At 33.0% G+C, this 24,126-nt stretch overlaps 1 protein-coding gene across 4 annotated transcripts in view; it reads left to right on the top strand.

Annotated features, from left to right (window-relative positions):
- Positions 1 to 809: 809 nt before the first annotated feature.
- Positions 810 to 24,126, top strand: part of LOC148618948 (long-chain-fatty-acid--CoA ligase 1-like) — a 38,238-nt gene continuing 14,921 nt past the window's right edge. The window contains exons 1-8 of one of the 4 annotated variants that reach the window (XM_088578355.1): positions 810 to 906; positions 9,233 to 9,382; positions 18,208 to 18,322; positions 18,817 to 18,884; positions 19,611 to 19,712; positions 21,168 to 21,267; positions 22,856 to 23,028; positions 23,850 to 23,882. In XM_088578355.1, the coding sequence (XP_088434481.1) occupies positions 847 to 906; positions 9,233 to 9,382; positions 18,208 to 18,322; positions 18,817 to 18,884; positions 19,611 to 19,712; positions 21,168 to 21,267; positions 22,856 to 23,028; positions 23,850 to 23,882 (801 nt within the window). In that variant the 5' untranslated portion in view covers positions 810 to 846. Of the gene's footprint in view, positions 907 to 8,109; positions 8,259 to 9,232; positions 9,383 to 12,752; positions 12,897 to 14,104; positions 14,499 to 18,207; positions 18,323 to 18,816; positions 18,885 to 19,610; positions 19,713 to 21,167; positions 21,268 to 22,855; positions 23,029 to 23,849; positions 23,883 to 24,126 lie in introns of those variants that run through there. The other 3 variants (XM_088578354.1, XM_088578357.1, XM_088578356.1) reach the window with 3 other exon arrangements.

A 24,126-nucleotide genomic window follows, 5' to 3' on the forward strand; every position in this document is an offset into this window, starting at 1 on the left:
TTCGATAGGAGTAGGAACCTTTGCGCTCCGCCACAGGAGGCTAAATTGCCCGACTTTACCCATCCCCCCTTTTTCTAGTGGCAATCAAAATTTGTCGACCCTACTGTCCTTATGTCCCAGCCCGTTTTTCATTTCATCATCATTTCATGTTCATTTTATCATCTGTTTCATGTTCATCGTCTGAATATAGCTGAAATATTGCTGCTCGGACGTTAAACCCCAACAATCAATCAATCAACCTACTAGCAGCTTGGCTGCTCTGGCCTATTGCCAGACCCTCATGGGCCCAAGAGCGTTTCTCCACTCTAACTGTTTGGGAGTACATCAACGTGTAGAGTGTGTCATAGGTTAATCCAGTTGGTGCTTTATATGGTCTTGACTGTCCTTGCGGATTGTGCACAAAAGCCCCTTACAGGGATTGTGTTAGTAGATGCCTGTTAGTAGTTCGAGGTAGCGAAGCCCAGTTTTCGGGATACCTAACCGAAGAACTCAGAGTATGTCTTCCTAGCAGCTGGGCTGCTCTGTTGATGCTCTGGCCTACTCCCAGACCCCATATTGATCCGAGAGTGTTTCCCCACGCTAACTATTTGGGAGTATGTCAACGTATACGTTAGAACGCTTTACTGATTTATTAGATTCAGACATGGACCACGACGAAGACACCCAAATAAACAATACTGAATACCAGAGATGGCGATTTCGAGACACAGACTACACACAGAACAACCTTAGATATCTATTTACTAGATTTTTCCTCCTTTTTTATTTTTTATTTTTGCATTTATTTCATTCTGCCGGTAACAGACGCTACCGTAGCCAAATAAAAGTACCAGGTACAAGCTCTTAATGCAAGCACTGGCAGGGAGCGGAGCCCAGCCTTCAGGATACCTGACCGAAGAACTCAGAGTATGTCCTACAGTACTATATGTATTGGCTGGGCTGCTTTGTTGACACTCTGGCCTACTCTTGCAATTTGAGAGTATGTCAACGTGTGTAGAGTGAATAAACAGGTTGGGTAAAAACCTCAGTTTATATACATGTAGTTTTGGAAAATGTGAGTTTGCCAATCTAATCTATGATGTCATATTCTCTCATTTACTCCTTAATTAATGTCAAATTGGTTGGCAAATAAACAACAAAATACATGTAAACAATTAACAATTTCAGGATGATAATCCCAATTTTCAGAACATCTGTGATTCCCAGGGTCTGGTGGGCCAGTAATTTTTTTAAGATTTTTAGTCCTTTGACCCATACATGAATAAATATTTGTGTGTAATAATGGTCTGATATTTTTTTTTATTAGACAGACCAGATGGTTACAAGTGTATATGCTTCCTAGGCATTAAAGTTGAGGTTACAAGCCAATATTATAGCGAATGGAAATATTTGGGTGCCATTGCTAAATCTACATTTAGAGGAAAGTTGTTAATATCAGAGTTTATATAATGCCTTTTATGATAACCATATAAAAATTAAAGAACCTATAAATTGGAGAATGGAGAAAGTCACTTATACAATCTTTTCATAACTCACATACATGTACAAAAAATGTAGCTAGCCTTTTATATATTTTGCACTAATTGTCCTCTGCGACACATCGCAAGGCGACATGAAAATGCCGGCCATTGTCCGTCCACCCATGAGCTTATGCAATCACTTGGCATCTGTTGTCGTCAACGTCGTCATTATGGATGAATTTTAAAAAATCTTCTCCTCTGAAACTACTGGACTGACAGGTTTTAAACTTGGCATGATTGTTCCTTAGGGTGTTCTGCACAAATTGACCGTTGGGATTTTTGATCCATGAAAAAAACATGGCCTCTGTTATTAAAAAAACCATTGCCTTTAGCAAATTTCTGGCATGTATAATATTGTTCAGCATCAGGAGACAGACCTATGCCAAAATTTTCAAAACGATTGGTCAACTGATGTAGGAGTTACGGCCCCTGAAACAGTTCTTTTTTGTATTTTTCGCATGTGCAACTTTGAAAATCTTCTTCTCAAAATCCATTACACAGAATTCAATGAAAGTTGGCATTTATGTTCATTAGGGTATCCCACACAAAATGACTTTTGGGATTGTTGATTCATGAAAAAACATGGCGGTCGTTACTAAAAATAGAACATAGGGGTCAGATGGCAGTTTTTTGCAAATAACTCAAAAATCGTTGCCTTTAGCAAATTTCTGGATGCGTAATATTGTTCAGCATCATGAAATGGACCTATGCCCAAATTTTCAAAACGATTGGTCAACTGATGTAGGAGTAATTGCCCCTGAAACAGTTTTTTTTTGCATTTTTCACATGTGCAACTTTGAAAATCTTCTTCTCAAAATCCATTACACAGAATTCAGTGAAAGTTGGCATTTATGTTCCTTAGGGTATCCCACACAAAATGACCATTGGGATTGTTGATTCATGAAAAAACATGGTCGCCTTTACTAAAAATAGAACATAGGGGTCAGATGGCAGTTTTTTGCAAATAACTCAAAACCATTGTCTTAAGCAAATTTCTGGCATAGGATAAAATTGTTAAGCATCATGAGAAGGACCTATGCCAAAATTTTCAAAACCATTTTTTTAGCTCACCTGACCATAGGCCATGTCAGCTATTGCCATCCCTTGGCGTCCGTCATTGTCGTTAACAATTTCTTCAAACATCTCCTCTGAAACTACTGAATAGATTTGCATGAAACTTGTTCCTTAGAGTATCCTGCACTAAATGACCGTTTGGATTTTTGATCTGTTAAAAAACATGGCAAGCTTTACTAAAATAGAACATGGAGTCAGACAGTAGATTTTTGCATATATCTTCAAGACGTTAGGTTTAACCAAATTTTGACAGGAGTAAAAGTATTCAGCATGATGAGGTCTATCTTTTATCAAATTTTGGTGAAAATCTGTTGCCCCATGTTGGGAGTTATTGCCCTTTTTGGACGTTTTTTTGCTGTTTTTGATGTTGTTACTTTCAAAAATCTTCTCAGAAACTACTACATAATTCAATGAAAGTTAATGATTTTGTTTTTAAGGTAACCTAAACAAAAGGAAACTTGGATTTTTGATTGGTTAGAAAACATGGCTGCCGTTACTGAAAATAGAACATAGAGGTTCGAAAGTAGTTTTTTGCATACATCTCCAAAATGGTTAGGTTTAGCCAATATCTTTCAGTTGCTGAAATGATCCTTATTATAAGGCCTACAAGGGTCTTTCAGGGATCAAAGTTGTCAGATAACTCATATAAGAGTTATTGCCCTTGAGAGGTGAAAAATTACTTTTTTTACGGTTTTCAGCCAATATCTTGAAAACTGTGATAGATAGAATGAACTATTCAATTGCTGAAATGATTCTTATTGTAAGGCCTACAAAAGTCTCCAGGGATGGAAGTTGTCAGACGACTCCATATAAGAGTTATTGCCCTTGAAAGGCAAAACATTATGTTTATTGCCAGTTTTAGTCAATATTTTGAAAACTATAATAGATAGAATGAAACTTTCAATTTATGAAATGATCCTTATGATAAGTCCTACCAAATTCTTTATGGAATCAAAATTGTCCGACAACTCCTTGTTAGAGTTATTGCCCTTGAAAGGCAGAAATTTAATCAGGTGAGCGATTCAAGCTCCTGGGAGCTTTTTGTTGGATTGTCACTTTAATGTTTATGGGAGTTTTTGGACTAAATCAATGTTTGCCCATCAGCATTAGTCCTTAGTCATGTTTTACATGTACTAAATTTGCACTGCCAACTTACTTCTCAAGGCTTCAAGTTTGAATCAGTGAGAAACATAAATCCATAGTCTCACTAACCACTTCTAACGTTTCCATTACTTTACATGTTAAAAAAGTAAGTTTCAAAGTCTCACTGTGAATTCCCAGGACAAATGACATCTTAAAGTTGCATACCGTTGCGAAGCTTGGAAAGTAAGGCTTCCAAAATCATTATGCTAATGGTACGATGCCAACTTACTTCTCAAGGCTTCAAGTTTGAATCAGTGAGAAACATAAATCCATAGGTCTCACTAACCACTTCTAACGTTTCCATTACTTTACATGTTTAAAAAGTAATTTTCAAAGTCTCACTGTGAATTCCCAGGACAAATGACATCTTAAAGTTGCATACCGTTGCGAAGCTTGGAAAGTAAGGCTTCCAAAATCATTATGCTAATGGTACGATGATAGCAGAAATTCTTCATAAAATTTACTTGAATAAATAATACTGAAAATCAACATTTTTACCTGTTCTGCTAACTGACAGCATGGAGGCAAATTACTCACACATGTAAACAATATTCATACACTTTTGTAATTAATTACATATATGATTTTAAAGTACACATTCTTAGCTTTATTTTGACTACTTTTAATCATAATACACACAAATAATGCACTTACAATGCATATGTCTAGGTTCAGTGTGTTTTTGGTACATAGGGGGGTGGCCATTTGACCCGGAAGTGGTTAGTGAGACCTTAAAAACATTTTATGAGTTTTTATGTTTTTCTTTTTTTACATTTTATGAAAGCTTGTGGTATTGTGAGTCTAATAAGACCAAAACTATCAAAATCAGACATAGGACTACAAAGAAATGGTCATTTTTATATCATGCCCCTCAGTGATATTTCCCCTAAATTACTAAAAAATTACAATTTTAACTAACTTGTCACACCAAATTGAGTCCTATGATAATTCAAGAAGTTGTAATAGTAAATATCATATATCATTATGAAAAAAGATCAGATTTCAACAATTTATATCATACCTATTTCATTACTGTGTGATTCTAAGTCTGTGCTGTTTGACTATTTGAGTACTTTGAATATCCCAAGCAGTGACGTTGTGTATTTCATGGATGACGTCACTGTTACTGATAAAAATCTTGTTGCTGTGTTGTTTTTTAAAATACCTTGCACAATGCACCACTGATTTTATGGGAAAATGGAAATAATGACCAGGAAAGGCAATTTTCCTCAAATTATGCATTTCTCTGAAATATGCCATAATTTAATTTATAATATATTTAGTATTTTCTCCCCTTATTTGTCTCACACAATTTCATGCCTTCCGTCCTCGATCTTTAAAATTAAAATACATGTACTTATTTGGACTTCTCTCCAATTTATATTTTACTTAGTGTGAACAGTTTTTGTACAACCCTGCAAATTGGTATGACACTGTCGTTGTTGTCCGTAGAAACTTGGCTTTTCATGCAGTAACTTGTTAGTTATTTGATCTTTTTTGAATTTTATAACAAGGTTCCAAACCACTCTAGAAAGGTTAATATTGGTTTTGGGGGTTATGGCCTGGGCCATTTTAGAATTAAGGGCCAAAAAGCATTTCATAGAATATAACTACAATGTATACATGTATAACTCCAGTAAAAGCTTAGGAATGTCTATGATATTCTTCCACAATATCCTATACCACAATGGTCAGACTTGGATTGATTTTGGGGGCAAAGACTTAACATTTTCAGAAATTAGGAGCCAAAAAGGGGGGTCAGAAACATGTATTTTCCTGATATCAAGACAAAAGTTGTGGTTGAGCAATTGTTCTGAAATTTTGATATGAATTTACTTACCACTAAAGGAAAATTACTTAATAAATTGGACTTTGTGGCCCCTAGAAATGTACCGTTTCAGAAAAAAGTTTTTTTTTCATTTTAATTATTCTTTTTTTATTGTGTTCCTTATTTAATTCTGGTTAACAAATGTATCAGCAGATTTTATGTGTTTTTTACTGTTTTTAAGTTATAGGGGTCAAAATTGTGTATGCTATTAAAATTCGACTTTTTAATTTTTGGTCCAATTTAAAAGAAATTAACCAGAACCTCTCTTAAATCTTACATTTCTATGTTGTAGATTTTTATTTATTTATTTTTTTTGGATTTTGCTGGAGTCTTCCCCTAATGTGGCAGGTTTAACAGGCATGTCTTATTGTTAGGGCTGGTACTCTTCTGTTTAAATAATGAATGAGCTGAATGTCATTATGGATATTTTAAGATGAAAGATTTTGTGTCAGTGGTGAGTGTGAATCTGCTGCACTACAATACTGTAAAATTACTGCTTGATGACACATGACTGGTCACATGCAAAAATCCCCATGTGGATGTCTGGCTGTTGCCTGTTGTGAGACATGAAATACAAATCAAAAACATTGCTATTTCCAGTTGTCCATTGTGGCCATTGTAAACACTTCTTAGTGAGAAAGCTTAGTCAGTAATAATGGTGAAGTCAAATGTGTATCTGCATCTGCAGTCATTATGCAAAAGTACACTGATCTTTCTGAAGTTTTGATAGATTGATTGTGGTTTAACTTCATATGGCAGATACTTCATTCGTTTCAGTACAAAAACAATTGAATAATCAAACAGATCCTGCTTTGTACTAGTCCGACACTGAGCCTGATCTTTGTTGTGTAGCACACAGAAGTAAGGATTTGTACACTTTTTTTGTAGCTATGCATGAATAAATATGGTTATTGTTAGAGTATTTTAAAGAAAAATAATCCAACAATAAGGTTTTACATTTAACTCCATTTCATGCATGGGTAATTTTCTAGTTACACTTGGCTGATTTGAACTATGGATCATTTATATCAAAGAATTACAAATCTTTTTCTTTTAAAGATGAACTGTCTGTATTTTAATTCAGCTTTCCATATGTACTTTGCATTTTCCTAACAAGAAAGATTTTTGGAGTTTCAGCCAACAAATATATTATATATGCTTTTCTTCATAAATAATAGTTAAACTTTCTTTCAACTGAATAGGGTACATGATTGGTCAGCCAAATGCAGGGAAATAAATTCTACTCTTAGGTGTATCAATAGGAAAGGTTTGCTAACAGATTTCTTATTTACTGTAAATTGCTGATCTTAAATCAGTCCCTATACTTATTGTTCATTCCAGCCTTGTGAAATTAACGTTAATGGAAAGAAAATAATAGGATAATTGATTGGGAAAGTATTATCACAAGTGCTGAAGAAGGCCTAAATTAGAGGAATGATTAAAATTTGGTTTTCTATGATAACCAGTTGATTATCCTATTTATTAAATAGATTTTTTCCATACTAAATTGCTATTTTCAGCACAAGTTTTAAATTTGGTGATTGGCAGATTAATATTTGTTTTGTGATATTTTGGCAGGAGAAAGTTCAAGAGTAAATTTACCTAATTTGTTTTACTATTTCAATTATCATTTTTTTCACACAGGGAACATTCCATAAATCACTGCTATGTATACAGTAATTTGGTTCCTTTTTTATTGTCTCTGCCACTATGCAAAAAGAGGACATACATGAAGTGGTCACACATGGACGGAACTCCTTAGAAACTGCTTGACAGATTTTGCTCAAATTTTGTGGGATTGTTAGACACCATTTTGGTTCCCCATTTTTATAGGGGTTATGGGACTTAGTTGAATTTGTTCATGCTACACTATTGGAACATTTTGTGGACGCAACTTCTCCGATACCACTCAGCAGATTTTGTTCATATTTTGTAGGATTGTTATGCATCATAAGTTATTGATCATATTGCTACCATTTTGATTTGACAAATTTTACAGGAGTAATGGGACTTTATTTGTACATGCTACACTATAGGAACATTTAGTGAATGCAACTCCTCGGATTCAACAGATTTGTTCGAATTTTGCTCTAGTTGTGAGACTTTTGCACTTCAACTTTTTTTATAATGATTGGGGACATATGGCTATGGATTGTTTAAAACTAGATATATAATGTACTATAAAAGAACACACTGTTTATTGGATAAAAGGAGTTCATGATCAGGTGTTGTCATCACCAGCACTTAATTCATAGGATGATATAATGGTCCAACTTCAAACTATCTGTATACTTGTAGGGTGACATATACTGGTCAATATCCTCCTACTCCAAGGTACAAATGTTCAGGCAGGAAACCAACCGAATTGATAGTATTAAAAGTCATTTATCTTGTACACATGCCTATTAATACAATCTGGTAGCTTTAAATACATAGAGTTATCTGTACTAGTTCAGTATAAAGGTGGAAAAACTATTGTGAGAGAGCCATGACAAGTTCATGGACATAAACTGATGTGATAATGCAGGAGTGACCTTGAATTCCTGATATTGGTTGCTTTATAAAGGGCCTGTTGATGTAATTAGGATTTCCTATGTTTGGTCTTTAGTATTATAGTTCTTTCAATAATGGACTCCGCTTTGGCTGTGTTAAGTGTTTTAAAGGATTCTACTGTACTCAGAGCTGAAAAAATGGTTAGTTTACTTTTCATAAACATTGTACATTATTAATCTGCTGTGTACTTTCAAAGATTTTCAGAATTTTTTGTCAGTTTTGAACAACTGCCTTGATTTTATTGAAGTGTTTTCAAGAACTTGATCCTATCTTCTATGATGTAATATACACTGTGTGATGCAAGTGATGTGTTATTAATGAAATTATACCATTTTCAAAAGAAATCAAGTAGTCTATATTACAAGTTAAATGATCATTATTTCATAAATTTGGTTGCACTAAGGAAATCTTGGACATCAATAGTTCCATATGCTATAAATTTACAAATACTTGATTATTGAAGTCAATGAAGATGGGAAAAATATTTTAAAGAAAACAATAAAAATCTAGATCATTTCTTCTCCTTATAGAAAATTATCAATTTTATTTGGCATGAAAATGGCAACAAAACAGTGTTAGAAAATTGTGAAGGATAAAGGAGAAATTTAAGCTCTGTTATTTTTCTAACATGAAAGCCTATGAAGTGTTATTTTTCTATAATGAGCGTCTATGAAGTGAAGGAGAAAGAAGAAGTTTAAGCTGTGTTTTTTTTCTGTTATGAGTGCTTATATAGAGAAGGGAAGAGAAGTTGAAGCTCTGTTATGTTTTTCTATTATGAGTGTCTACAAAGTGAAGGAGAAGTTTAAGCTCTGTTCTTTTTCTATCATGAATGCCTACAGTTTAACATGAAGCTTAGCTATTGAGGTATCATGTGTTAATGAAAAAGAATACATGTACTGGTATTATAGAGGGTTGAAGTTCAAGTGATAATACTTGTTATTTTAAAGATGTCCAATTATAATTTTAGTCCAGGACACTGTTAGATAATAAATATCAATCTGTTGACCACGTCATGTTTTCTATAATTGTAATTTTAATCTAGGATACAATATTTGTTGCATATGTCATACATGTGTGTGTGATTCATTCTGATTGTTGTCGTTTTTTTAATTAGAGAGTAGGCCTGAGAGACATGGATTATCTGAAATTAATAGGAGCAGGGGCAGTAACTGCAAGTGCCATAACCACAGCAACATATTTATATCTTACACAAGATGCAGACCCTGTTCTCTTGGCAACAGATATGAATGACCAATCTTTGCTGGTAAGAATATTGTTTATTCAGTATACATATATGTAATAACAATCCTGCAGACTTCATGGTATTAGTATAAACTATAAGACTAATGGAATATTGAACCAGTTTGTTTATTCATTAGCACAAAGCATGTTTAACAGCCATGTTAGGTATATGTAGTCTACATGCAGCTTTCATGTACTACCAAAGTATAATATGTACCTAACAAAATCTATGTTATTCTTTAAGAATTGTGAAAAGCTTTTAGAATGCTTAGAAAATTTAAAAGAATGCATACTAAGAATTTGACTCAGAAAAAATGCTGTTTTTTTTTTCTAAATGAACGAGGAAATTTTTACTTACTTGTAAAATTCTGTTGACTTATCTCCCTTTCAGTAGCTGAGTTGACTTAATGAGTAGTGTTGTACATGTATAGAGTATTTCTAGTGATTGATTTGTTTGTTTATCGTAGTTCTAGTTTATTTGAATAACTAGGAGGACATTCTGTTTTGTATAAGACACTCAAACAAGTACTCATCCTAATTCTCTGATGAGCATTTAAGTGAATTCTAATGATTCACTGTATATTACATGGATTGTCAAACATTAAGGACAAAACTATCTCATTAAACTTGCAGCAGCGCTAAGCTTGTCATAAAAGGTGACTAAATAGTGCTCAGAAACCTAGCCAGGGGCTAGGTGCTCTGCCCACAGAGCAACTGGGTTGTGTGCCCCAGGTGGTAGAATGGGGTACCCCTGGAGTGTTACGTGCTGGGGTTGTCAGGCTGTAATACGGAAATCTGACTGCAGACCATAGTGGTGCACCGTGTTGGGAAAGATGCCACGTTCTTCGAACGTTGAAGAATCCTGTTGTGGTATTTGATAGGAGTAGGAACCTTTGGCTCCACCTCGGGAGGCTAAATTGCCCGACCCTACCCATCCTCTCTTTTATCTTGTGGCATTCAAAATTTGTCGACCCTATTATCCTTGTGTCCCATCCATTTTTTTTTTATTTCATCATTTCATGTTCATTTTATCATCCATTTCATGTTCATGGTCTGAATATAGCTGAAATATTGCTGCTCGGATGTTAAACCCCAACAATCAATCAATCAATCTCATTAAAAAACTGATACTTTTGCTTTTTTTGATGAAGTAACCAGTGTAATAAGTTTGTCCTAGTAAAGTGTTGTCCTTGAATTATATTGAACAAAATATAATATTTTTGTTTAAAAAAAAACTACTAGCAATATCAGTTTAAGATGAACAATAATTAAAATGAACACAGTGGTTAGCTTGCTAACATTTCTCAAGTCTACTCTGCATCAATAAATGACCCAGGCCATTTGATAATATTAGTGATGTATTTCACCTAATTATTTCATTCATAAGTATTTTTCTATGAGAGTTGGCCTAAGTCTGTCTTGAAAAACTCCTGTGGTTGTACCACATTCTGTCTAAGTTAACACAAATGTACATGTATGATATAATAGCCTTGAACATCTTTGTCATCTTCCTCAGTGGTGACAATTTAACAATGCAGCCTATAAAGTCTGCATGAACAGTGATCATTTTTAAAAGTTTGAAGTTCAAAAGCTACTTGTGTTGATTAAATGCATAGTACTGTCATCTAAATTAGGATTCTTCAAACATATTCTTACAGTTCATATTTTATTGCCCATCTTTAAATGACAAAAGATTATCTGAGAATGGGTTGTTAGAAATCAGCTGGATAATGTGATTTTTGAAAATTATATAATAAGAGATAATTACTATGACCTATAAAGTATGAACCTTATGCATGCACAAACTCAATTCTCACTAAAATACAGTATAAATAAAGTTAAAGTGTAATTAAACTTTTTTAAAAGTTTTTATATATCTATTTGTAAACGATAACAAGTAAATTTAGGTCAGATAGATCTCCAATATTAGATACTTTGTCTTTCAGGTAAATGTGTATTGACAATTTCTTGATGGAATCATTCCAAAAATTATTAATAGAATTTGACTTTTAATGTACTCCTGAAAAGGTGTAGCCGCAGTGTCCATCTAATTTCCCCCTTTAATTCTAAAAATAATTTTTTTCAAATTGTGAAAATAATTTTAAAGATGATTTAAAAGGTAGTAGATAGTATTAGGTTGAGAATAGTTTGTATTGACCATTGAATGATAATAAGGTATGAACTTAGTAAAATATTAGTAATATTATAGTCTGTAAAAAGATGAAAAGGTATTGGGGAATCTTCGGGTACATGCATAAAATATGATATTTTAAAAGAAAGTAGTAATTTTCTTTGAGAATATACTTTGTCAACATTAAGCCAGAAGTGAACTTGTAAATATAAAGATTTCTGGAATTTAATATAGTCTAAATTTCTGTAACTCAGTTTATGCATTTAGCCAAGTTAAATATTAGGGACTACCATAGACCAGATCTATTGTACCATAGTGACATGCAATACTGTAAGGTGAGAAGGTAAATACCAAATAAATAATATTAATAGAAACGACTATTAAACAGCCATTACATGTGCATACCTAAATCATGAATGTATAAGGTTCGTATGATTTTGCTAAATCAGATAAATAATTTTTTTTTGAACGGCTAAGCTGGTGACCAGTTTTTTTTTTTAAAATGCTTAACTTGTAGATCTAATGGTTATATTTAAGCTATAATAGTCAGCTGATGAAGCACTTTTGCAAAAAAATCGTTCAATGTCATGATAATTTTACATCAAGGGCACCAATGGTAGTACTTACTATTATATAATTTGACAATAAATGATGCATCCAGTTGTGGCACATGTGTCAAAAACCACTGTATATACATGTACTGAAATTGTAAGTAGAGTAATGAGTTGTCTTATATATCTTGTATATTGTTAAATACCTTCCCTGTGAGACTAGTTAGACTAGTCAAGGACACTATAAACCCCTCATAACTATCAAATGTAACCTTTGAACATGAGGCTAAACAATGATTTTATGCCATTTGAATTACCAAATCGAATAAAATAAAATCTTGAAGACCTTTTAAATAAGCATTTCTTGGAATCTTTCTCATGTGGCTTTCATTTTTCAAATACTAACATGAGCAACTGGGTAGTTGTTACTAAAATAAATTGTTTACTGTGTAATATATACTTGGGTTTGCAGGTCATCTTTCCAACACTTTTAAATTTGTCTGAAGTATCCTGTGGTTCACGTGTATTACCAGTACTGAAGACAACTCTTTTACATTACTCATACCTGATTCATATTTTCAGTACAGTGAAAGTCTGATTTTCTTCAGTTTTTTTCAAGGTCTTCTAGACAGTTCATTATTTAGAACTATGACCCCAAGTTGTATGACCTTAACAGTGAACTTATTTACCTGTAAAATTGTCCATTTCCCATATGACATAACATACCTTCAATCATACCACTCCCCTCAGGTGTACTTTAAGATGAAAGGTGTGTTTTCTAAGAGGATATACTAGGAAATATGGGGAATGTAGAATCTGAGTTAATTTATCATAACCAGTCTGACATTGTTGAAGTAAGTTTTATTCCAGGACATGATTTTAAAATTAGAATGGATTTCATTTCAAGTTTACAAATAGATATGGCCATAATTGGTTGACTAGGTCATTTTAAGATTCACATTGTAAGCTCACAGTTAAAATTCTAGAGAAAAAGCATGATTGTCATATTTTCTGAAGAAAAATGTATGATATCTGCTGGTGAAAAAAGCTTATATGTGCTAGCTATAATTGATACTCTTGTTTTTTTTCTTTCAGAAAAATATTACAAGGTGTCAGAACCAAACATAATTTAGATTATGGAATTGCTTTAACTTTTAAATTTTAAATCAATTGTCTTCCTCATTTTGCTTTGAAAATGGCCTTCAATGAATAAAGGTACAATGCACATGTATATGTAGTGATAAGTGTGTGTTAACCTAGTTGTCCTGTATATGCTTGGACTCTGTTGGGATTACTTGAAATGAGAAGGGATCCTCTAAACTGGTTAACAATAAGGGAAAATTTTAGTATTTTATACAACCTCAAAAAGTTTGGGTTGTCTGTATTGTCCCAGTAATCGTCCTCTTCCTCATCCATTTGGTCTGTGTCGTCTCAGTCCAAAAGCTCTTGGTTTTCATGTGACAACATATATTTGTTATTGATGTCAGGACTTGACAAAAAGTAACAACATATTAATGTCTGTGATATCATGCCACAATATTCTTTATAGTTAAGGTGAGACCATGGTGGACTTTGGGGGTTATGACTTGAACTATGAAGGAGTGAGGGGGCCAAATAGAGGCCAGAAACAGGCATTTTTGTGATGTCTTGTCAGTACTTTGACTATTAGTGAATAGATCTCTTTGAAATTGTACCACAAATCTATAATCCCAATCAAAATTCAGCTTGAAATGTGTGTCATTACTTGTCTAAACTCTGCCGGATTGAACCTCTGAGGTGAAGCTTTTTTTTAATTATAATAACAGTGGAGTCCTAGTAAATGATACATATTACCAAGAAACTCACTCAATTCAATTTGATTTAACTTCATTCCAGCAGCTTGCTCAAATTTTACTATTGACGGGACAATGTTGTTACTTGATAGCTTGCCTTCTTTATTGGATTATTTAGATTTGGCATAAATATTTACATCCTGAGCAAGTTGTAGCCTATTTATAGTACTACAGTGATGCTGGCATGATATTTATAGATAAGTAATGGTGTAATTATCACCTGAGACTTAGGACACATGTTGATCAGTGTATGGTTTAAGCAGCATGGTGTGATCTTGAAGACTTCCTACCTCTTGTATTGATTGACATTTTCTAGTAATCTTTATTGCCGTACTGTGATCATATTATGACCAAATACTACACGTGGATATAAAGTTATTCTCTAGAAAGGTACATCTCTTTACCTGCGACATAACAGCATTTGTTTACTGGAAGTGAAAAGATGGATTAAAAAAGATTTTAAATACGGTAGTGGAAATAATTGTTGTTGCAAGTAGGAAAAATTTGATAAGATATGTTATTGGGATATAGGTGAATACTTTGAGTGATATATTCAAAATGGGACATTCAGCTTCTTTAGCGATAACACCTAGTCAATTTCAATCTCAGACAGAAGTTGGTCATGTAAGTGTTTACTTTATTGATTGAGACAGGTGAAAATGTTTTTTCAAGGGAAGCTTCTTCCAATAACTATATAAATATAACTTGTATCTCGATGTTGCTACTTTTAAATACTGTTTCTTCATTAGATTAAATGCATGTTTTTGATATTTACTAAATATTTCAAAGATAATGGGATCTCGTGAATTTCATCATTACATTCTCTGGATGTTGGTATGACAAAGATCATGTAGATTTCTTATTCGATTAGATGAGTAATTTGCTTTTTTTTCCCTGACTTTTTCACCTGCCCTTTTCTCCTGCCTTTTTCCTCGCATTTTGAGCTCACCTGGCCGAAGGCCATGTGAGCTATTGCCATCACTTGGCATCCATCGTCGTCCGTCTTCATTAACAGTTTTTCAAAACTCTTCTCCTCTGAAACTTCTTGACCAATTTTAACCAAACTTGGTATGAATGTTCCTTGGGGTATCTTGCATAGAACTGATGTGGGGATTTTTGATCCATCGAAAAACATGGCCACCGTTACTAAAAATAGAACGTAGGGGTCAGACAGTGGTTTTTTACATATATCTCCAAAACCAAACTTGGTATTAATGTTTCTTGGGGTATTGTGCATAGAACTGATGTGAGGATTTTTGATCTGTTGAAAAACATCGCTGCCATTACTAAAAATAGAATATGGTCAAAATTTTGTGAAAATCTGTTGACCCATGTTGGAGTTACTGCCTTTTTTGGATATTTTTTGCTGTTTTTAATGTTATTATTTTTAAAAATCTTCTCCTCAGAAACTAGTGTACAGAATTCAATTGATATTTTTGTTTTAAAGGGCATCCTTAACAAAATGACAGTTTGGATTTTTGATCTGTTATAAAGCATGGCCACTGTTACTAAAAATTGAACATTGGGGTCAGACATCAGATTTTTGCATATATCTTCAAAACGATTAGGTTTAATCAAAATTTGACATGGGATGAAATTATTCAGCATGAAGAGATCTATCTGTGGTCAAATTTTGGTGAAAATTTGTTGACCCATGTTGGAGTTATTGCCCTTTTTGGATGTTTTTTTTTCTGTTTATGATGTTATACTTTAAAAAATCTTCTCCTCAGAAACTGCTCTACAGAATTCAATGAAAGTTGACATTTTTGTTTAATAGGGTATCCTTAACGAAATGACACATTTTTGATCGCTTAAAAAACATGGCTGCCATTTCTAAAAATAGAACAATGGGGTCAGACAGCAGATTTTTGCATACATCTCCAAATCTGTTAGGTTTAGCCAATAGCTTTCATTTGCTGCAATGATCCTTATTATAAGGCTTACAAATGGGTCAATGAATCAAATGGAGTCAAAATTGTCTGACAACACTTTGTTAGAGGTATTGCCTTTAAAGTCCAAAAATTAACAAGGTGAGCAATTCAGGCTCCTGGGAGCCTCTTGTTAGCAAACCAAGGACTACATGCAACTTAAAACAAATTTAAGTCTGATTTTTTAGTATCTGAACTAATGTATTATGTTAGTATTTAAGTAAATGAGTCATCATTGTGACTTGTAAAATATTATCCAAAATTCAGTTGTCCATTTGGACATGTCAGTCACCTAATATGATGCAAGCTAACTCAGATAAAATATCATGGGCTATTGAAATGAAAAGGAAGTTCAATTAAAGAAAACAATGAAAAAATATTTATAAATTCAATGAAGTACTTACTGTGTAGCTGAAATAAAATACTCTTAATTGGATAATTTGACGATTTTCAGTCAAAATGTGCATGTTTAATTTTTGTGTATTCAGAACTTTTTATTTTTGCTTTATCTTCAGGGTGGAACTATCCTTTATTATCCTAAAAAGAATCTAACACTACCAGAGTCATATAATATTGCTACGTAGACACATATTACAATTTTAAAAATCATGTTTTTGTTCACATCTACCAATACACTGATATATACCGGCTGTCTATAAATTTTCGAAATTGTTATATTATGGTGTGTTTAATTTTGGCACTTTTTAAGAGAGGTGCTGAATAATCCGAAATAAAACTAAAGCCCAAATTTCCCAGTTTATGGTAAATAGTTACGTAACAGTAAGGAAACAAATTACTCACTCAGAAAAACACTAATTATATATTACCTGATTGATTTGATCAGAATTGATTACTACCTATAAAATATTACATGTAATAAGGTATGATTTGTAAAGGACATTGGTTTTTGGTAAGACTTTTACTTCTGTCTATGATATTGTCATTTTTTATTATATTTAATTAAGAAATTCCTATGTTAATATTTACAAGTATTGAATGCAGTAAGAGAAAGCATTTATTTGTTAAAAATATTAGATTCAAGATTTATTTTATTAAGAAAGTCATCTTTTTAGATAGGAAAACAGAATTTTTCCTTTCTCACAGTCGAAGTCAAGGATGATTTTCATTTATTTATACAATTTTTTAATAAGATTAAAATTTTGTTTTGATGTAAAAATGAGAAGATAGAATGGATTTCTGATAGAAAGTCATCCACTGTTCAGTGTGAATGGTACTTTTTTCAATCCAATATTAACTACCTTATTGTAATAGATCAGGGTACCTGGTACATAATGTATTATCAGTACAACAAGATTAGTAATTATCAAGCACTGTAATTTCTATATATTTTTGGGTATTCTGTATTGTAGCAAGAAACCTTTAAAGTCTTTGTATTAAGATACTATTAAAGTAGTCTTTCAAGTTCAGGTTAAGACTTCCTGAAGAAAAAAAAAACTTTAAAAAAATATTGTTTGAACTCCATATCTTTCTCCAGGCTTTCTATATTTTTTCACCTTACTTCTGTCAGGGATTTAGTTAAGAAATATTGATTTTCGACTTCATTTTCTTCTTATTAGGATAATGGCTCATCATAATGTTCCCTATATCCTGTCTCACAATACAGAATTACTTTGTTAACTGGTACTGTGGTTTTATAAGTGGATACTTAAGGGTATCATAGTTAAAAACATACCAGTAATATTTCTCTCAGTATTGCTCTTAGATATGAGCATTTATCAGTTCAGTATTTCTGATTTCATGATTTCCAAATGATTCTCTTATTCATGTTACTGGATTTTGCTTTATAACTGAGATTGTAGTTAGTAAAGTTGGACACTGTGCCTAAGTAAAATGATTACTTTGGAGGGGAGTCCACTATCTCATTTACTAAGGAAATATTTCAAGATTCATAATACCTTGTACATTCATAAAATTCAGCGAAATGTACTAAACATTACTGTGAAAGTACTATTGTTCATGGGGTACCAATTTTTGTGGTTTTCATGGATAGGCCAAACCACAAAATTTGGTTCCCAACGAATAAGTGATTTCCATAGATTTGTAAACTGAAAACCTCAAAACCACGAATTCAAGAATCCACAAATTTGTATTTTTTCCCTAATCCATGAAAATTGGTATCCACGAATTAAAGTACTTTCACAGAATTTCAAACCTTGTTTTTTGTACTATTATGTATATGAAAGGATGGGGTCCATGTTTTCAATATATAAAATAAATGATTTTTGTGGTACATTTTGGATATTCCTCTGCCTCATACCTACGAGTAAAATATTGAAGTGACCCCCAAGAAGGTATTTAGAACTTGAAAATCTGAACAGAACAGCAACACTACTAAGTTAAGGATAGTTGTTGAAACTTTTGACATTTTATTACTTTTTTTACAGGGCAAGGACCGAGCAAGAACATCCAAATTATGTAAAGATGGGAAATTGTTAGAATATAATGATGAAAATATCAGAACTCTACATGACACATTCAAGGCTGGAGCAAGATTATCAAGTATAAAGTTTTGTGGATTATCAATTTGAACACTTTTTTTTTTGCAGCGATTGTACACAATGAAAGGTGCCATGCTTCTTACTAGCCAACATTTACATATGAGGTTCATGTGAAATTTTTTGGATGAGCTACATTTATATAATATATAAACTGTTATGAGATATCTTTAGTTGTCATACATCAGGTGAACCAAAATTGTTATGAGATGTCTTTAGTTGTCATATACATCAGGTGAACCAGCATAACAGCTCAATGTCTAAAAAAAAAACAAACCTTGTAATGTCTGAAAAATAATGTGTTTTGATAGATCAATTTAGATGTTGATCCACTTGTATGCTGAACAAGCTTAATTGCATAATTATTACCAAAATAAACTATATGTCAGCATGTGTTATACGTATGCTGTAATATTTGTTTGAATGATACAAATTTTATTCTTAAAACTGAAAGTTTTGTATACAGTAAGTAAATATTATGTTTGTTTTGTTTTTCAGGTAATGGCCCATGCTATGGATGGAAGTCAAGTCCTAAAGAACCATATAGATGGATCTCATATAATGATGTAATTATTCTGTATTTTATTGGGGTCTATGAAAATTTTATTACCTGATCATTGATCAGTTGAAATTATAGTTACGGTTATCATAAATCAATAAAAACTCCTTTTAGAATGTAAAACAATAAGTGACCTGACTTCAGAGTTCTGGCAGAAATATGACTTTCTAATGGAGCCCAGTTAAGTAGACCAAGGCCACAGAAAATGTTGGTCTTCACTCAAGCATATCAGGTACACAATATTTCAAAATAAGTAAATCATAGTTGACTTGATGTAGAGCATGACAAGATTTGGTGGACCAATAAAGCATGAAATGTTTTAATTAGTAATGATATATTATGAACCCAAGCCACAGAAAATTTTTAATCTGAACTCAACCATGATGTTTGTAGAATCAATAAGTACAGACTGTGCCATCTCCAATTACAAAATCTATTGCTTTACTTTTTATGATATATCTCCAGTCATCTTGTTAAATCATATTCTACCTTGAGTCTCATGTAAAACATGCCAAGTGATATGGTTACCATGGATGGCTATGACATTGATACATGTATAAATTTATCATTTGAAACTCCAGGACAAAATATAAAATCCTGTTCATGTCAATATTCAAAAACAGGCTATAGTCTACCTATGATTTAAACCAATATGATGTCCTGAAAACCTGGATTCTGATATTTATAATGATAGAGAACTCATGGGTCATCCATATTGTTGATATCTTTACAGGTATTGGTAAGAGCAGCTAATGTAGGTGCTGGTCTATTGGACAATGGACAAAAACCTGTCAACTCAACCAGAATTGGTCTTTACTCTCAAAACAGAGTTGAGGTAACTACATCTACGTAGTAAGATTTTTCTCTTGCTTTCAACTGTGTATAGTGAATGTATCCAGTTTCCAAACATAATTATGCAAACCAAACTTCTGATTAAAGATTCAATTATACAGATGTCACAAAATAGTTGTTAAGTTCTTTTTCCATATGCAGATATCTAGGAATTCAGCTGGTTGGAAAATCAGAACTTTCCTTTACAGATTGTTGAACATTTAGGTCAGCAGAGCAATTATGACTTGCATACTATTTTAAGCTCACCTGGCCAAAGGTTGTCAACATTGTCATCGTCAGTCATCGTTAAAACTCTTTTTCTCTGACACTTCTTCACTAATTGCAACTGAACTTGGTATGAATATTCCTTGGGGTAGAAGTGAGGTGGGGATTTTTGAACTGCCAAAAGATATGACCACCTTTACTAAAAATAGAACATAGAGGTCAGACAGAAGTTTTTCGTATATATCTCCAGAACTGTTAGGTTAAGCCTAATTCTTACAGGGTAAAAGTGTTCAGCATGATGAAATCTATTTATGGTCAAAATTTTGTGAAAATCAGTTAAGCCATATTGGAGTAATTGCTCCTTTTCAATGATTTTTCTTTTTTGCTCCTTTAAATGTTTTTTTTTTCAAAACTCTTTTTCTCAGACATTACTTGACCAATTGGAACCAAATATTGTATGAGGTATTCTGCATAGGTCTGATATGGGGATATTTGATCCTTTGAAAAACATGACCGCTGTTACTGAAAATAGAACATAGGGGTCAGACAGAAGTTTTTTGCAAATATCTCCAGAACTTTACGTTTAGTAAAATTCATTCAAAGTGAAATGTTTGGCATGATGAGATCTATTTATAGTTAAATTTTTGTTTTAATCAGTTGAGCCATGTTGTAGTTCTTGCCCTTTTTCAATATTTTTGGTATATTTTTGATGTTATTTCTTTTTTTAAAATTTTGTCCTTTGACCAATTAAAATTAAGTTCTAAATTCTTTAGGCTTTTCTGCATAGATTTGATGTGAAGATTTTTGATCCATTGAAAAAAACATGGGTGCGGTTACTAAAAATAGAACATAGGGGTCAGAAGTTTTTCTCATTCTTCTTCAAAACTGCCAGGTTTAGCCAAATTTTTTCAATTGCCAAAGTGATCCTTATTATAAGGCGTACAATAGTCTGCAATGGATCAAAGTTGTAGGATGACTCATTGTTAGAGTTGTTGCTCTTGAAAAGCAAAAAAGGATGTTTTACAGTTTTAAGTCAATGTCTTGAAACCTATAATAAATAGAAACTTTCAATTGATGAAATGGTCCTTATAATAAGTCATACCAAAGTTCTCATTGAGTTAAAATTGTCAGACAACTCCTTGTTAGAGTTATTGCCTTTGTAAGGCAAAACTTTTAACAGGTGAGCCTCTTGTTTCCACTTAAAAATAATAAATTCAGTGTGTTCTCATTTCAGTATGGTGTTGTGGAACAAGCTTGTTACATGTATTCAATGTCATTAGTACCACTGTATGACACACTGGGACCAGAGGCTTGTACTCACATAGTCAATCAAGGTAAGGACAACTGTATGACTGGGACCAGAGGCTTGTACTTCATATAGTCAATCAAGTGAAGGACAAATGTATGACACACTGGGACCAAAGGCTTGTATTCACATAGTCAATCAAGGTAAGGACAAATGTATAACTGGGACCAGAGGCTTGTATTCACATAGTCAATCAAGTAAAGGACAAATGTATGACACACTGGGACCAGAGGCTTGTATTCACATAGTCAATCAAGGTAAGGACAAATGTATGACACACTGGGACCAGAGGCTTGTACTCACATAGTCAATCAAGGTAAGGACAACTGTATGACTGGGACCAGAGGCTTGTACTTCATATAGTCAATCAAGTGAAGGACAAATGTATGACACATTGGGACCAAAGGCTTGTATTCACATAGTCAATCAAGGTAAGGACAAATGTATAACTGGGACCAGAGGCTTGTATTCACATAGTCAATCAAGTAAAGGACAAATGTATGACACACTGGGACCAGAGGCTTGTATTCACATAGTCAATCAAGGTAAGGACAAATGTATGACACACTGGGACCAGAGGCTTGTACTCACATAGTCAATCAAGGTAAGGACAACTGTATGACTGGGACCAGAGGCTTGTACTTCATATAGTCAATCAAGGTAAGGACAACTGTATGACTGGGACCAGAGGCTTGTACTTCATATAGTCAATCAAGTGAAGGACAAATGTATGACACACTGGGACCAAAGGCTTGTATTCACATAGTCAATCAAGTAAAGGACAAATGTATGACACACTGGGACCAGAGGCTTGTATTCACATAGTCAATCAAGGTAAGGACAAATGTATGACACACTGGGACCAGAGGCTTGTATTCACATAGTCAATCAAGTAAAGGACAAATGTATGACACACTGGGACCAGAGGCTTGTATTCACATAGTCAATCAAGTAAAGGACAAATGTATGACACACTGGGACCAGAGGCTTGTATTCACATAGTCAATCAAGTAAAGGACAAATGTATGACACACTGGGACCAGAGGCTTGTACTTCATATAGTCAATCAAGGTAAGGACAATTGTATGACACATGACTATAGTACAACAGTATGACTCTGGTAACAGAGGTGTGTATTCATATAGTCAATCAAGGTTAGTAACACTTTGTGATACTGTGACTGGCATTTGCACTCATGTTGTCTGTAATGGAGAATTCTACCTTCTGACTCATATAATAGAGATTAAATTTTACAGTATATTTTTGAGATGAGGTCTTTTTTTTTCTGAATCCATGCATTTTACTTGTGCAGGCCATCAATAATACTGAGATAATAAGGATGTAATTGAAGAAGTTTTTAGTGGAGTCCAAGTTGCTCATTTACTTTTGTTACTTTATATGTATGATTTTAGTTTACTTAATGTCTTTGTTGTGTATGTCTGTTTTCCATATCTGGTCTCTGCCCCTGGATTCTTTTGATTACCGCTATAACCTTGGTTCCCTTGATTTTTTTTTCAGTGATTTATGGATTTTGTTTGTACCAGTTTTATTTTATGGTTACTGGTTTTACAGGAATCGATGAAATTTAATAAGTAGATACATTTCTACAATTTCAGCTGAAGTATCACTAGTGATCTGTGATACTTGTAAAAAAGTACAGGCTATCCTTGACAGAATTGAGGAAACAAAAAATCTGAAGACCATTGTTGTGATAGAGAAATTACCTGTAGAATTAAAATCTAAAGCTGAACAATTAGGAGTTAGCTTAATCACCTTTACACAGTTGGAGGTTTGTATCAAAGAATGGTTGAGAGGTTTAACACATGTTAAATAATACTACCATTAAGAGTATTAACTTATGTTATGTGTTGTGATACAATTACAAAAATATAATGCTTAGTGTAAGGTAGAACCACCAGGCAGTTAAATTGTAGCAATTAAGGTGGTTTGAACGTTTGTGTTCAGCATTTGAATCAATCTTATGTAACCATCAAAGTAACTTGGAATGATTTCATTCTGTTTCAAAGAAAAGCTTGAAAGGTTTTGGTGAAATTGAATATGATACAAATCACTGATTTCAAGAGTTATTTCCGTTACCCGTGGTAAACCTCCCTAAGGTTTTATCACGTTTCTAATTTTGCAAATAAATGGTCTCAATAAAACTTTAAAATATCATAAAAAGAGAGTTACCTAAAAGAGCTAGACATTACCAATATTTACCATTACAAGTTACTTTTGAACAATTCTGTTCACAAAAAAATGTGAGTAAAATAGACATTATAATTATATCTTAAGTTACATGTAAGGAAAGAAACTTGAAAAAAAAATTTGCCAAAAATATTTCTTAATAATAAAATTTGTTCTTTTTAAAATCAGAAGACAATCATTGTGGTTTTTTCACTTTTTCTTAATAGTTACATTTAAATGCGGGAAATTTTTTATGGAGTTTTAGACTATTTTGAAGATCTGCCTACTGCATTTTTCAAAGGATGAGCTGGTCTAAGTGTAAACTGTCTATAGGTATTTGTTGTAAACTATCTTTGACTGTTTTTTTTCTAATATTCATGCTGATTTTTTTCCGTATTAAATTGCTTACTATTTATCTTTTAGGAACAAGGTGAAAAGTCTCCAATGGATCCAAAGGTAGTTTCACAGTAAAGTGTACATTTTTAGTCTCATAGTCAGTTTTTCTGTATGTTTAAAGAATTTTTGCAGACATGATATTCTTCCTGTTCAAATAGAAATTCCATTTTTCTATCTGAAATTACAAATTTTGTCTGAACAGACAGAAAACAGTGTTTTACCAGACTTTACCCCACCCTAATTCCTATTTTTCCAAATATCCTACTTTTTTTACAATGAGCAAAACCATGGCTGGATTAAGTTT

The sequence above is a fragment of the Perna viridis genome, chromosome 4, assembly GCF_037379345.1.
Source record: "Perna viridis isolate PV_CMFRI_1.1 ecotype Kerala chromosome 4, ASM3737934v1, whole genome shotgun sequence".
NCBI lineage: Eukaryota > Metazoa > Mollusca > Bivalvia > Mytilida > Mytilidae > Perna > Perna viridis.